This window comes from Muscardinus avellanarius (genome assembly GCF_963383645.1).
Source record: "Muscardinus avellanarius genome assembly, chromosome: 1".
Taxonomy (NCBI): Eukaryota; Metazoa; Chordata; class Mammalia; order Rodentia; family Gliridae; genus Muscardinus; species Muscardinus avellanarius.
In genome coordinates, this window is record NC_137786.1 from 99,746,642 (window position 1) to 99,761,051 (window position 14,410).

At 43.5% G+C, this 14,410-nt stretch overlaps 1 protein-coding gene across 1 annotated transcript in view; it reads right to left on the reverse strand.

The window, feature by feature from the left end:
• Positions 1-388: 388 nt before the first annotated feature.
• CDC25C (cell division cycle 25C) overlaps positions 389-14,410 on the reverse strand; it is a gene marked incomplete at both ends in the record, with an annotated part of 31,986 nt that continues 17,964 nt past the window's right edge. Inside the window, 7 exons of the mRNA XM_080716181.1 lie at positions 389-538; positions 720-831; positions 3,265-3,398; positions 6,918-7,016; positions 8,456-8,518; positions 10,612-10,713; positions 13,796-13,954. Coding sequence (XP_080572307.1) covers positions 389-538; positions 720-831; positions 3,265-3,398; positions 6,918-7,016; positions 8,456-8,518; positions 10,612-10,713; positions 13,796-13,954 — 819 coding nt within the window. The remainder of the gene's footprint in view (positions 539-719; positions 832-3,264; positions 3,399-6,917; positions 7,017-8,455; positions 8,519-10,611; positions 10,714-13,795; positions 13,955-14,410) is intronic.

The following is a 14,410-nucleotide window of genomic DNA, read 5'->3' on the forward strand; positions in this document are numbered from 1 at the left end:
AGATGGAAATATAAAGAAAGAAAACAGAGAAAGAAGGCAGGCAGTTCTTTTGTACAGTCCGAAGCTCAGGAAGAGAAAGCCATCTGGCTTGTAAGATTCGAAAGATGTGAGAAGCTGAAAAGAAGAACGAAGAATTCCCTGAAGCAACAGGAATCTCTATGCAAGTCGAGGCCACAGCTTTCTAAGCCAGCGCCGAGTCTCAGCCACCAGCCAGCTGGTTTCTACTGAAACCCAGCCATCCCAGCCAGGCCTGTGATTTCATTAGTGTGGCAGCCTGTGGTTGGCAGACATCGTTTGAGCTGTCTCAAGTCTAGCCACATAGCTTCCTTCTCCTTAGGGTCTCTACAGTATCTTTTAGTGACGAAGTCATTGCCACTGGTTGATTCAGTCACGGGCCCGCGTCCTTCACCAGGAGGGCGATTTGCTCCCGCAGCTGCCGCTCCCCTTCCTGAGCTTTGCTCTGGCTTCGACACCTCAGCAGCTCAGCCTGGTGGTCCTGGTGATGCATAGGGCAGTAGCTCTGTGGTTCACACAGCTCCTGAAAGGTAGGGAACAGAGTAAGGGACTCTCTAGACTCCTGAACGCTACTAAGTATCACAGAGACTAGGCCGCTGATGGAAAGAACAGTGTTTTCTGCTCAGAGATTTTGCAGCCTGTAGGAGTTGCATGCTGTGCTGGCTTTGCTGACTCTGACCCCTACCAAGTGTCCCACCATTTACCATATATTCTGAAAAAAAGTCTCTGTAGCCCCCTTTGAGGATATATAGCTCTGGGTAGTACAATGTAGGATACTGGTTCAGAGCCCTGTCCTCTTCTCTCAGAGCGCGGCACCTTCAGAGAAAACACAGAGAAAGGTGGGATAGAAAGAAGCAGGGTCAGAATCTCATGACCATTCATGGGGTTCAATCCCCAGCACCACAAACCAAACAACAAGAATAAAAAGCTTCAGATCTTACTGTGCCTGCAAAACAAGATCCAAAACACAGTATCCCTCTTCCTCCTTTCTTCTATGGGATCTCATTCCTAATCCTTTTACCTTTATTGCTACAAACATTGTTTAAATGGCACCGGTGATTGAACTCAGGTGTTCTTTACCATTGAGCTACATCCCCAGGCAACCCTCACCCCTCGCTTTTTTTGGTAATAGAGGATTGAATACAGAGACATACTGCTTCCAAACTACACCCCCAACCTTTTTTGTTTTGAAACAGGGTCTCACTAAGTCCAGAAGCTGGCCTTGAACCTGTGATCCTCCTGTCTCAGCCTCCCAAGTACTGGGATTAAAGGGGTGTGCTACACTCAGCTCAGCCATTTATGTATGTATGTATGTATGTATGTATGTATGTATGTATGTATGTATGTATTGGTACTGGGGATGAAATTTAGGGGCATTCTGCCTCCGAGCTATACCCCCAGCCCTATTTTTTTTTTTTTTTGGTAGTATTGGGGTTCCTGGAAGCCCTTCTACCTCCGGGCTACACTCCAGACCTATTTTATACTTTTTTTTTTTTTGAAACAGGGTCTCTTAAGCCAGCATGGCTGGCTTCAAACCTGCGCGATCCTCCTGTCTCAGCCTCCCAAGCGCGGGGATTACAAGCATACCACCACGCCCAGCTTATTCTTTATTTTGAAACAGGGTCTCACTGAGTTGCAGAGAGCCTCACTAAGTAGCGGAGGCTGTCTGTGAACTGCGATCCTCCAGTCTCAAGCCTCCCAAATGCCGGGATTACAAGTGTGCACCACCACGCCCAGCTCATTTATTTATTTATTTAGGGATTCAGCCAGGGACATTCTACCTCTAAGCTACACCCAGAGCCCTATTTTATATTTTATTTTTTATTTTGGAAACAGGGTCTCTGCACAAACCTGTGCGATCCTCCTGTCTCTGCCTCCCAAGCGTGGGGATTACAAGTGTGCGCCACCACGCCCGGCCCTATTTTATTTTTATGTGTAAACAGTATTGCTAAATTGTTGACAGTGTCACTAAGTTACCCACTAAGTTGCTGAGCCTAGCTTTGAACCTGCAATCCTCCTGTCTCAGCCTCCCAAGTACTGGGATTACAGGCACAGACCATCCTGACCAGCTATTTATTTACTTATTTATTTTGCAGTGCTGGGGATTGAACCAAAGGCATCTTACCTCTGAGCTACAACCCCTACTCCCAGCCCTTTTTTATTTAGAAACAGGGCCTTGCTACGTTTGCAGAGACTGGAATTGAATCCAGGGGCATTCTACTTTCGAGCTATACCCCAGCCTTATTTTTTATCCTTTGTTTTGAAACAGGGTCTCACTAAGTAGCTGAGGCTGGCCATGAACCTGGATCCTCTCAGCTTCTCAAGGACTGGGATTACAAGTATGCACCACCACACCCAGCTTAGAAACTAGCTTTAAAACTAAACTGCAATCCTCCTGTTTTAGACTCTAAATGCTGGGATTACAGGTATGTACTACCAAACCCAGCTCAACCCTTTTTTTCTTTCTTTCTTTTTTTTTTTTTTTTTTGCAGTACTGGGGATGGAACTCAGGGACATTGTACCTCCGAGCTACACCCCCCGCCCTATTTTTTAGTTTCTTTTGAAACAGGGTCTCACTGAGTTGCAAAGGGCCTCACTAAGTAGCTGAGACTGTCTGTGAACCCTGATCTTCCAGTCTCTGCCTCCTGAATGCTGGGATTACAAATATATGCCACCACACCTGGCTTCCAGCTCAGCCCTTTTTTGAAAAAGGGTTTTGCTAAATTGCCCAAGCTGGCCTTGAACTCAGTCTCCTAAACAGCTGATATTATAGGCCTGCAACCAGTGGCTCCAATCTATATTTATAAAAATACCTTCTCTCAGCCTCCCTAACATTCTGATTGTAGTTGAGAGCATTCAGTCAGTCTGTCTAAACTGGTCTGGGAAGTCCAGCTCCAGATTCATTTCCAGGCTGGGATGTAGCTCATTGGTAATATATTTGCTTCTAGCATGTTTGAGGGCTGGATTCAATCCCTAGTATGAAAAAAAAAAATTCCATTTCAAGATGCATACATTTGTAATCCCAGCATTTGGGAGGCTGAGACAGGAGGATCGAGGTTCACAGATAGCCTCAGTTACTTAGTGAGGCCCTCTGCAACTCAGTGAGACTCTGTTTCAAAATAAAGAATAAAAAATAGGGCTAGGGGTGTAGCTCAGAGGTAGAATGTCCCTGAATTATACTCCCAGTACCACAAAAGAAAAAGAAAAAATCCATTTCTATCACCCACCCTAACCCATGTAGATACTCACATTCGGGGGCCTCTCTCTGATGAGAATTCACAGTGGAACACGATAATTATTCTTTTCTGGATGTCCAAGGGAACAATGGGCTTCTTCAGAAAGAAGCTATATAGTTCTTTCTGACTATACAAGTTTAAGGCACCCTGTTAGAAGAAATTTTTTTTTTGTTTAGGTGTGTGGTAATTGGTACGAAGGAGCATTTATCTCCAACCTACACCCCCAGTCTTTTTTTTCTTTTCTTTTTGCGGTACCTGTGATGAAACCCAGGGTCATTCTTTCTCCAAGCTACACCCCCAGCCCTATTTTTTAATCTTTTTAGTTTTGAAACAGGGTCTCACTGAGTTGTGAAGGGCCCCACTAAGTAGCTGAGGCTGTCCACGAACGCAGTCCTCCGGTCTCCACCTCCCCAATGCTGAGATGATAAGTGTGCACCACCACGCCAGCTTCCCTGGCCTCTCTCTTTTTTCTTTTCTTTCTTTCTTTCTTTCTTTCTTTCTTTCTTTCTTTCTTTTTCTTTTCTTTCTTTCTTTCTTTTCTTTCTTTCTCCCCCCCCTCCTTTCTCTTTTTGTGGCATTGGGGATTGAACTCAAGAGGCATTCTACCTTCAAGCAATACCCCAGCCCAATTTTCTTATTTGGAAACAGGGTCTTGATAGGATGATAAGAGTCTCACAACTTGCTGGGGTTTCTTTTGTTGTTGTTTGTTTGTTTTTTTGGTACTGAGGATTGAATATAGGGGCATTCTACCTCCGAGCTACACCCCCAGCCCAATTTTTTAATTTTTTAGTTTATTGATTGATTGATTGATTGATTGATTGTAGTACTGGGGATAGAACCCAGGGGCATTGTACACATCAAGCCCTATTTTTTAGTCCATTTATTTATTTATTTATTTATTTATTTATTTATTTATTTATTTATTTATATTTTTGTGGGTCTGGGGATGGAACCCAGAGGCATTCAACCTCCAAGCTACACTCCCTGCCCTATATTTTATTCTTTATTTTGAAGCAGGGTCTCATTAAGTTGTGGAGGGCCTCGCTAAGTACCTGAGGCTGTCCTAAAACCATGATCCTCCACTCTCAGCCTCCCGAATGCTGGGATTACAAGCATGCGCCACCACGCCTGGCTAGTCCTTTTATTTTTGAAACAGGGTCTCACTGAGTTGTGAAGGGCCTCGCTAAGTAGCTGAGGCTGTCCGGGAACCACAGTCCTCCAGTATCCACCTCCTGAATGCTGGTATTACAAGTGTACACCACCATGCCCGGCTTTTTTTTCCCTCTTGCGGTACTAGAGATTGAACCCAGGTTCTACCCCCAATCTGCTCCCAAGCCCCATTTTTTTTATTATTATTTGGAAACAGGGTCTCACTATATTGCAGAGAGCCTCACTAAGTAGCGAAGGCTGTCCATGAACCATGATCCTCCTGTCTCAGCCTACCAAATGCTGGGATTACAAGTGTGCGCTACCATCCCAGGCTCTATTTTATTTATTTAATTCATTATTATTATTATTATTATTATCATTATCATTATTATTATTTTGGTGGTATTGGGGTTCCTGGAAGCCATTCTATTTCCAGGCTACACTCCCAGACCTATTTTTATATTTTTATTTGGAAACAGGGTCTCTTAAGCCAGTGAGTCTGGCTTTGGACCTGTGTGATCCTCCTGTCTCCGCCTCCCAAGCACTGGGATTACAAGCGTGTGCCACCATGCCCGGCTCATTTACTTATTTATTTATTTAGTGGTGCTGGGGGTGGAACCCAGGGGCTTTCTGCCTCCAGTCTATACTCCTAGACCTATTTTTTATTTTATTTGGAAATAGAGTCTCACTAAGTTGCTGAGAGCCTCACTAAGTAGTTGAGACTGGCTTCGAACTTGTGGGAACTTCCTGTCTCAGCCACCCAAGTGCAGGAATTACAAGCATGCACCACCATGCTCAGCTTTATTACTTTTTTTTTTCAGTACTGGGGATGGAACCCAGGGGTATTCTACCTCAGAGTTACACCACCAGCCTGATTTTTTAATTCTTTATTTTGAAACATGGTCTCACTGAGTTGCAGAAGGCCTCACTAAATAGCTGAGGCTGGCCGCGAACCGTGATCCTCCAGTCTCAGCCTCCTAAATGCTGGGATTACATGCGTGTGCTACCATACCCAGCTCTATTTTTTTATTTTTGAAACAAGATCTCACTAGCCAGGCTTGCTGGCCGCACGATTGTATTCCCAGCACTTGGGAGGCTGAGACAGGAGAATTAGGGTTTGTGGTCAGCCTCAGCTACTTAGTGGGCCCTCCACAACTTTATGAGACCCTGTTTCAAAATAAATAATAAAAAAAGCTGGGCATAATGGCGCATGTCTGTAATCTTAGCATTCGGGAGGCTGAGACCAGAGGATCTTGGTTTCCAGATAGCCTCAGCTACTTAGTGAGGCCCTCCACAACTTAGTGAGACCCAGTTTAAAATAAAGAATTAAAAATAGGGCAGTGGGTATAGCTCGGAGATAGAATGCCCCTGGGTTCCATTCCCAGAACTACAAAAAATAATTTAAAAAAAAAACAATAATAATAATAAAGAAGAAAAGAAATAGGATTGGGAATGTAGCTCAAAGATAGAATGCCACTAGGTTCTATCTGCTCCTGGGTTCAATCCCTAGCTCAATAAAAAAGAAAAAGAAAAAAAACAGGATCTCACTAAGTTGATGAGCCTCACTAAATTTCTAAGACTGTCCTCAAACCTGTGATCCTTCTGTCTCAGCCTCCCAAGTACTGGGATTGTAAGTGTGCATCTCCATGCCCATTGATTTTTTTTCCAATAGGGTCTCATTAGGCTGTGGAGAGTCTAAGTTGCTAAGGATGATCTCGAACCTACGATGCTCTTGTACTTAGAGTATCAATACTTGGAAATGACTAGGATACTATCCTGTGATATTTAGTCCAGAAAAATTAGATGATAAGGACTCTAAAGGCAAGGACCTAAGTATATCTTTGAATCTACCCCAGAGCCTGGCCTAGAGCTTAGTATGTAGTAGATACTGATTAAAGTTCAAAAAGCTGAATCACAAATGGAGTCTAGGGATCATTACAAGGAGCGTCTATGGACAGTGTTTTCTTTTTTTTTTTTTTTTCTGGGGAAGAAAAATTTTTTTATTTGAAGTCACAATCATAATGACACTATCATACAATATCCAATGTCTACTTTAACTGAAAAAAGCAGTATCAAGATATCTCGAGCATACATTTTTTGTTACCAATGCATTTGAGTTCGTTTCAGCACTTTATGGAATAAACCGAACGCATATACTGTCCACCAGCTATAACAGGCAGTCAAAAGAAAATTGACTGCTCGGAGCATAACAGCAGGATCAGAACTTGACAGACAGTGTTTTCAAAGTGCTTCTCAGTACTTGTGTTAATGTTTTGATTTGAGTGTAGGAGCCTTGGTGTCTACAGAAAAGGACACTGAATGAGAACAGGAAAAGGAAAGGTAAGTTGCTCAAGACACACAGAATCAAAACAGGAATGGCAACTTCAACCTTGAAGTGCTCCAAATATATGATCCCTGCCGTGGTTCTAGACTTCACAGGACACTCTGTCCACAAACTCACTCAAGAAACACCCATCATTAGCCCCTTCCCTGTTAATGTCCACAATGTAACCTCACCTGGATGTGTCCTCCCAAGTATTCATATGGATAGCGGCAATCAATGATATAAAACTTCTCAATCAGATTCTGGAACTTTCCAGACAGTAAGGCAGCCACCTGCACAGAAACAAGATTGAATACCCTGCTCACTGTCACTCAGACAGAGAAGAGCAGTCACATAGCTCCCTGTGGGCACACTCCCACTAGTCACTCATGATTCCACTGTACGCCAACCCTCCAAATTTAACCTATATTTCAAAAATGGTAATGGTTAATCTCCATCTCACGTAAAAAGATGAAATAGGAGAGGCTAAGACAGGAGGATCACAGGTTGAAGGCCAGTCTCAGCAACTTAGTGAGAGCCTTATTTCAAAGTAAGAAATAAAAACTCTGGGTTCACTCTCCAGTACCAAAAAAGCTTATTAATAATAATGATGATGCGCACGCTTGTAATCCCAGCATTCGGGAGGCTGAGACTAGAGGACTACGGTTCGGGGACAACCTCAGCTACTTAGTGAGGCCCTCTGCAACTCAGTGAGACCCAGTTTCAAAATAAAGAATAAAAAATAGAGCAGGGGGTGTAGCTCGGAGGTCGAATGCCCCTGGGTTCCACCCCCAGACCCACAAAAAATAAATAAATAAATAATAATGATGAAGAAGGCTGGGTGTGGTGGCACACGCTTGTAATCCCAGCATTTGGGAGGCAGAGACTAGAGGATCACAGTTCACGGACAACTTCAGCTACTTAGTGAGGCCCCTTGCAACTTAGTGAGACCCTATTTCAAAAATAAAGAATAAAAAATTAGGGTTGGGGATGTCTCTCAGAGGTAGAATGCCCCTGAGTTCCACCCCCAGTACCACAATAAAAATAAAAATAAAAATAAAAATAAAAAATAATAATGATAGCCAAGCATGGTGGCACATGCTTGTAATCCCAATACTTGGGAGGCCGACAGAAGGATCACAGGTTCAAAGCCAGTCTCGGCAACTTAGGAAGACCTTTTGCAACTCAGTGAGACCCTGTTTCCAAATAAGAAATAAAATTGGAGCCGGGCATGATGGCACACGCTTGTAATCCCAGCATTTGGGAGGCTGAGACCGGAGGATCACGGTTCACAGAAAGCCTCAGCTACTTAGTGAGGCCCTCTGCAACTTAGTGAGACCCTGTTTCAAAATAAAGAATAAAAAATAGGGCAGGGTATGTAGCTTGGAGGTTGAATGCCCCTGGGTTCCATCCCCAGACCCACAAAATAAAATAAAATAAAATAAAATAAAATAAAATTGTGTTGGGGGTATAACTTAGAGGTAGAATGCCTTTGGGCTTATCCCTAGTACCAAAATAAATTAATAATAATAACAACAACAACAACAACATCATTATCACTAAAAAGTAGACTAAAAGAGGAATCTTTTAATATAGCTTTAGTAGAATAAGGAGCCTATGAGAGTGAACACAGTGAAAGAAATACAAATGGAAGTGGAGATTTTAGGGACAGAACAGACCAGACCAGATGGTAGCTTATGTAACCAGTTACCATCTCCAGAAATCTGCTTACTGTTTCTGGGTTGACGTACTTCAGATCTTGGTGTCTCCCTGACACGGTTGGCAGTGCACATACCTAGAAATATCCAAGAGCTGAAATAAAAGTTAAGTATTCCCACCCACAGACCCATATATATTGGACCTTCTTTCCATGTAATTCTTAAAACCCGAAAGCCCTTAAAACAAAAGAAATATCAATGGTCTCTCTAATGTGTGTAGCAACAATTTTGTTTCTAAGAACTGATCCTAGGGAACTAACCCAAGATATATACAGAGTTTTAGATTTCATCACAAATATATCTATCACATTCATAAAGAAAAATTATCAAACAAAATAAATCCTGTAAGATGGGATTTATGAAGAAACTATGAACAGCCCAAAATTAAATAACGCAGCTATTAAAATGATAAAATTATGAAACAGAACTGTTCATAAACATGAAAAATGTTCCTGATATTGTTTTTCTTTTTGGCATGGCTGATGATCAAATCAAGGGCCTTATGCATGCTACTTGAGCGCTCTATCACTACACCTCCAAACCCGTGATGTAATATTAAATTAGGGAAAATGCCCAACAGATCAAAAAGCAGGGTAAGAAATTTTTGTACAGAGCCGGGCGTGGTGGCGCACGCTTGTAATCCCCGCGCTTGGGAGGCAGAGACAGGAGGATCGCGCAGGTTCGAAGCCAGCTGCGCGTGCTGGCTTAGGAGACCCTGTTTCCAAATAAAAATGTAAAAATAGGTCTGGGAGTGTAGCCCGGAGGTAGAAGGGCTTCCAGGAACCCCAGTACCACCAAAAAAAAAAAAAAAGAAATTTTTGTACAGAAAAAAAATACTTTGCGTGTATATATGTGCTTGCGAAAACACATAGAAAAATGTCTATAAGACTATAAGAATGGGCATGGAGGTACATGCTTGTAATCCTAGTATTTAGGAAGCTAAAACAGGGGTGATTATAAGTTCATGGGCAGCCTCAGCAACTTAGCAAGGCCCTGTTTCAAAATAAAAAATAAAACCAGGTGTGGTGGTGCACACTTGTAATCCCGGTATTCGGGAGGCTGAGACAGAAGGATCACAGTTCGCGGACAGCCTCAGCTACTTAATGAGGCCCTTTGCAACTCAGTGAGACTGTTTCAAAATAAAGAATAAAAAGTAGAGATGGGGGTGTCGCTTGGAGGTAGAATTTACCTGGGTTCCATCCCCCGTACCACACACAAAAAATAAAAAAATAAAAAATTATAAAAAATAAAGTTGGGCTGGGGGTATAGCTTAGAGGTAGGATGCCTCTGGGTTTAGTTTCTAATACTGAAAAAAATAAAATAAAATAAAATAAAATGAAATAAATAAGCCAGGCATGGTAGTGTAAAATAAAGAATAAAAAATAGGGCCGGAGCCAGGCGTGGTGGCGCACGCTTGTAATCCCCGCGCTTGGGAGGCGGAGACAGGAGGATCACACAGGTTCGAAGCCAGCCGCGCTAGCTTAAGAGACCCTGTTTCCAAATTTAAAAAGTATAAAAATAGGTCTGGGAGTGTAGCCCGGAGGTATAAGGGTTTCCAGGAACCCCAGTACCACCACCAAAAAAAAAAAAAAAAAATAGGGCTGGAGGTGAAGCTCAGAGGTAGAATGCCCCTGGATTCTATCCCCAGTACTGCAAAAAATAAAGTAAAATAACTAATTAATTAATAAAATAAAATGTAGCTAGGTGTGGTGGCGCACACCTGTAATCCCAGTACTTGGGAGGCTGTGAAAAGAGAAGCCCAGGTTCGAAGATAGCCTTAGTGAGGCCCTTAGCAACTTAGTGAAACCCTGTATCAAACTAAAAAACAAAACTGGGCTAGGGATGCAGCTGAGAGATAAAATATTCTTGTGTTCAATCCCTAGTACCACATGCATACAAATAAGTAAATAAAATATAACACATGATGACGTCATTGATAAGGCTCGAAAAGCAATAGCCAAGCATGCACAAGGCCCTGGGTTCAATACTCAGCACCACATGTGTATACACACAAATTTATAACTATTGGATGGGTATAACTAAACTCACCTTGGAGAAACCATCAATCCGATGCTCCTGGTTAGAGGCATCTATCTATTTGTCTGTCTGTCTACCTACCTACCTACCTACCTACCTATCTATAGTATTGGATGGGTATGACCGAACTTACCTTGGAGAAATCACCAATCAGATGCCCCTGGCTAGAGTCTTCCTCTAGCATCTGAGTGATATTATTGTCACAGAGAGAGATTGTCTTCTTTAGACCTAATCCCTGAAATGAAAAGATTCCCACTCATCACCAACCCACATGTTAAAGGTTTACAAACCAAAGGATGGGGGATTGGAGTCCTATTAACAATATGCAAACCTTTAGATCTAATAATTTCCACAAGGAAATAAAAATACATACAAATATTTGACTATAAGGATGAGTGGGCTTACATATTTTATACAAAGAATAATTAGTGAAAAAATTAAATATTCAATAATAGGGGTCATAGTTAAACAAATCATACCCTACACTATTATAGAGTACTATTGTACTACAAAAGGTATGATGTAAATCAATTTTACTGACACAGAAATAACTTTTTTTGTGTGGTACTGGGGATGCCCAGGACAGTCTACCTCCAAGCTACATTCCCAGCCCTATTTTTTATCCTTTATTTTAAAATAGAGTCTCACTAAGTTGTAGAAAGACCTTACTAATTAGCTGAGGCTGGCTGTGAACCTGCAATTCTTCTGTCTTAGCCTCTCAAATACTGGGATTACAAGCATGCACCAACATGCCCAAGAAATAAATTTATGATATTAAATGAGAAAACATGGACTTCATGATGCCATTCTTTTGCTATATATTGTAATGCTGAAAATCAAACTCAGGTACATGATAGGGAGATGATCTACAAGTGAGCTTGTATCCACAGCTCCATACTACCACTTTAAAAATATATGGTGTAGCTGGGCGTGGTGGCGCACGCTTGTAATCCCTGCGCTTGGGAGGCTGAGACAGGAAGATCACACGGGTTTGAAGCCAGCCTCAGCTACTTAGTGAGGCTTTCAGCAACTTAGTGAGACCCTGTTTCCAAATAAAATGTAAAAAAGGTCTGGGAGTATAGCCTGGAGGTAGAAAGCCTCTGGGTTCCACCGCCAGTACCACCCCCCCCCAAAAAAATATATATATATATATATGTATATATATATATGTATATGTATATATGGTATGTGCTGGGCATGGTGGCGCACACTTGTAATCCCCACGCTTGGGAGGCGGAGACAGGAGGATCGTGCAGGTTCAAAGTCAGCCTAGCTGGCTTAAGAGACCCTGTTTCCAAATTAAAAAAAAAAAAAAAAAAAAAAAACATAAAATAAAATAGGTCTGGAGTGTAGCCCGCAGGTAGAAGAAGGGTTTCCAGGAACCCCAGTACCACCAAAAAAAAAAAATATATATATATATATATATCCGAGGCCGGGATCAGAGCCTGCTGAGGGGTAAGGCTGGTGCTGGGGCCACTGGCCAGCATTGGAGCCTTCCGTGAGGCAAGGCCACTATTGAGGCCTCCGAGGCCAGGATCGGAGCCTGCCAAGGGGTTAGGCTGGTGCTGGAGCTAGCGAGGCTGGCATCGGAGCCTGCCGTGAGACAAGGCTGGTGCTGGGGCCTCCAAGGCCGGGATCGGAGCCTGCCGTCGGGTTAGGCCAATGCCGGGACCAGCGGCCTGCATTGGAGCCTGCCGCGAAGCAAGGCTGGTGCCGGGGCCTCCGAGGCCGGGATTGGAGTCTGCTGAGGGGTTAGGCCAGTGCCGGTGCCAGCAGCCGGCATCGGAGCCTTCTGTGAGGCAAGGCCGCTATTGAGGCCTCCGAGGCCAGGATCGGAGCCTGCCAAGGGGTTAGGCCGGTGCTGGGGCCAGCGAGGCCAGGATTGGAGCCTGCTGCGAGGCAAGGCCGGTGATGGGGTCTTGGAGGCCGGGATCGGAGCCGGCCGAGGGGTTAGGCCAGTGCCGGGGCCAGAGGCCGGCATCGGAGCCTTCCGTGAAGCAAGGCTGCTACTGAGGCCTCCGAGGCCTGGATCGGAGCCTGCCGAGGAGTTAGGCTGATGCCGGGGCCATCGGCTAGCATCGGAGCCTGCCGTGAGGAAGGCCTGTGCTGGGGCCTCTGAGGCCGGGATCAGAGTCAGCTGAGGGGTTAGGCCAGTGTCGGGGCCAGCGAGACCAGAATCAGGGCCTCCCATGAGGCAAGGCAGCTGCTTGAGCCAGCGAGGTCTGGATCAGTCCACCGGGTAGCCAGGCTACAACTGGGGCCGTCAAGAGTGGGATCGGTATTTTCAAAGCGGCATGCACAGAGAAATATCGCAGAAAAGTAAAACCAGATGCTTCCCCTAATCAGCAATAACTAGGAGGAAAGGGGCAACAGGAAGTGGTTGAGCTATAGAAAGGGCCCTATAGTGAAGCAATTAAGGTGACCAATCAGAGGGTATGGAATAGGGGAGGATGGAGCCTCTTTAAAATGCAGGAGGTACATAAACAAATGTGTCAAAGTTAATCACCAAACAAGCATGGGATCAAGGGAGGGGGAAGGAATGGGATGGGGACTGGATGAGGGCTAATTGGATGATGTGTGCTTGTATATCCTCTCAAGTCTTGTATTCCAATGTGATGTATGATTACAATGCACCAATAAAAATAAATTAAAAAAAATATATATATATATGGTGTGTGGAGCCAGGCTTGATGGTACACCTTTGTAATTCAATCATGTGGGAGGCGGAGACTGGAGGATTGTGGTTCGCAGACAGCCTCAGCTACTTAGTGAGGCCCTCTGCAACTCAGTGAGACCCTGTTTCAAAATAAAGAATAAAAAAAAATAATAGGGCATGGGGTGTAGCTCAGAGGTAGAATGTTCCAGGATTCCATTTCCAGACCCTCAAAAAAAAAAAAAAAAGAGTAAAAAATAGGGCTGGGGGTATAGCTCGGAGGTAGAATGTCCCTGGGTTCCATCCCCCAACAAAAGAATAGTCAGGCGTGGTGGCGCATGCTTGTAATCCCAGTACTTGGGAGGCTGAGACAGGAGGATCATGCAGGTTCGAAGCCAGCATCAGCTGGCTTAAGAGACCCTGTCTCCAAATAAAATATAAAATAGGTCTGGGAGTATAGCCCACAGGTAGAGGACCCCTAGGTTCCATCCCCAGTACCACAAAAAAAAAAAAAAAAAAGAAGTGCTTAGAATCTGAAGACTATTTTCCTGATCTCCCTAGCCCTAACATTTAGCACAGGGGCTGAACATATTAGATATACAATATGGTTTATTGATGGATGAATGAATGAAGAAATGTTAAGAATGCAAAGATAGCAGTGTACCTTGGAATCTTCTTGATCATCCAGGGAAAACTCCATCACTTCACTGGGAATCTCTTCTGCAGGTCCTTCTCCTTGCTTTGGATTTTTATCCAATTTTGGAACTGGAGTGATGGGACTACCCAGATATTCCATCTTCCTTTCCATCAAGGTTCCATTGTCCTGTCAAGTATACTGACATTGAAACTACACAGGACCCCTTACCTTAAACGATATAAAAAAACAACTAAAAATATATCAAAGATCAGCCGGGCATGGTGTGGCACACTTGCTTGTAATCGCAGCATTTGAGAGGCTGAGACAGGAGGACTGCAGATTGCAGTCAGCCTCAGCTACTCAGTGAGACCCTTTGCAACTCAGTGCAACCCTTTTTCAAAATAAAGAATAAAATATAGGGCTAGGGTGTAGCTTGAAGGTAGAATGCCCCTGGGTTCCATCCCCAGTACTGCAAAAATAAAATAAAATAAAATAAACCTAAGAGTTAAAGCTATAAAACTCTTAGAAGAAAAAAAAATAGTGGAATAGCTCCATGACATTGGATTTGGCAATGATTACCTGAGAATGATATAAAAAACATAGGTTACAAAAAAGAAATGGATAAATTGGTTTTCATCAAAA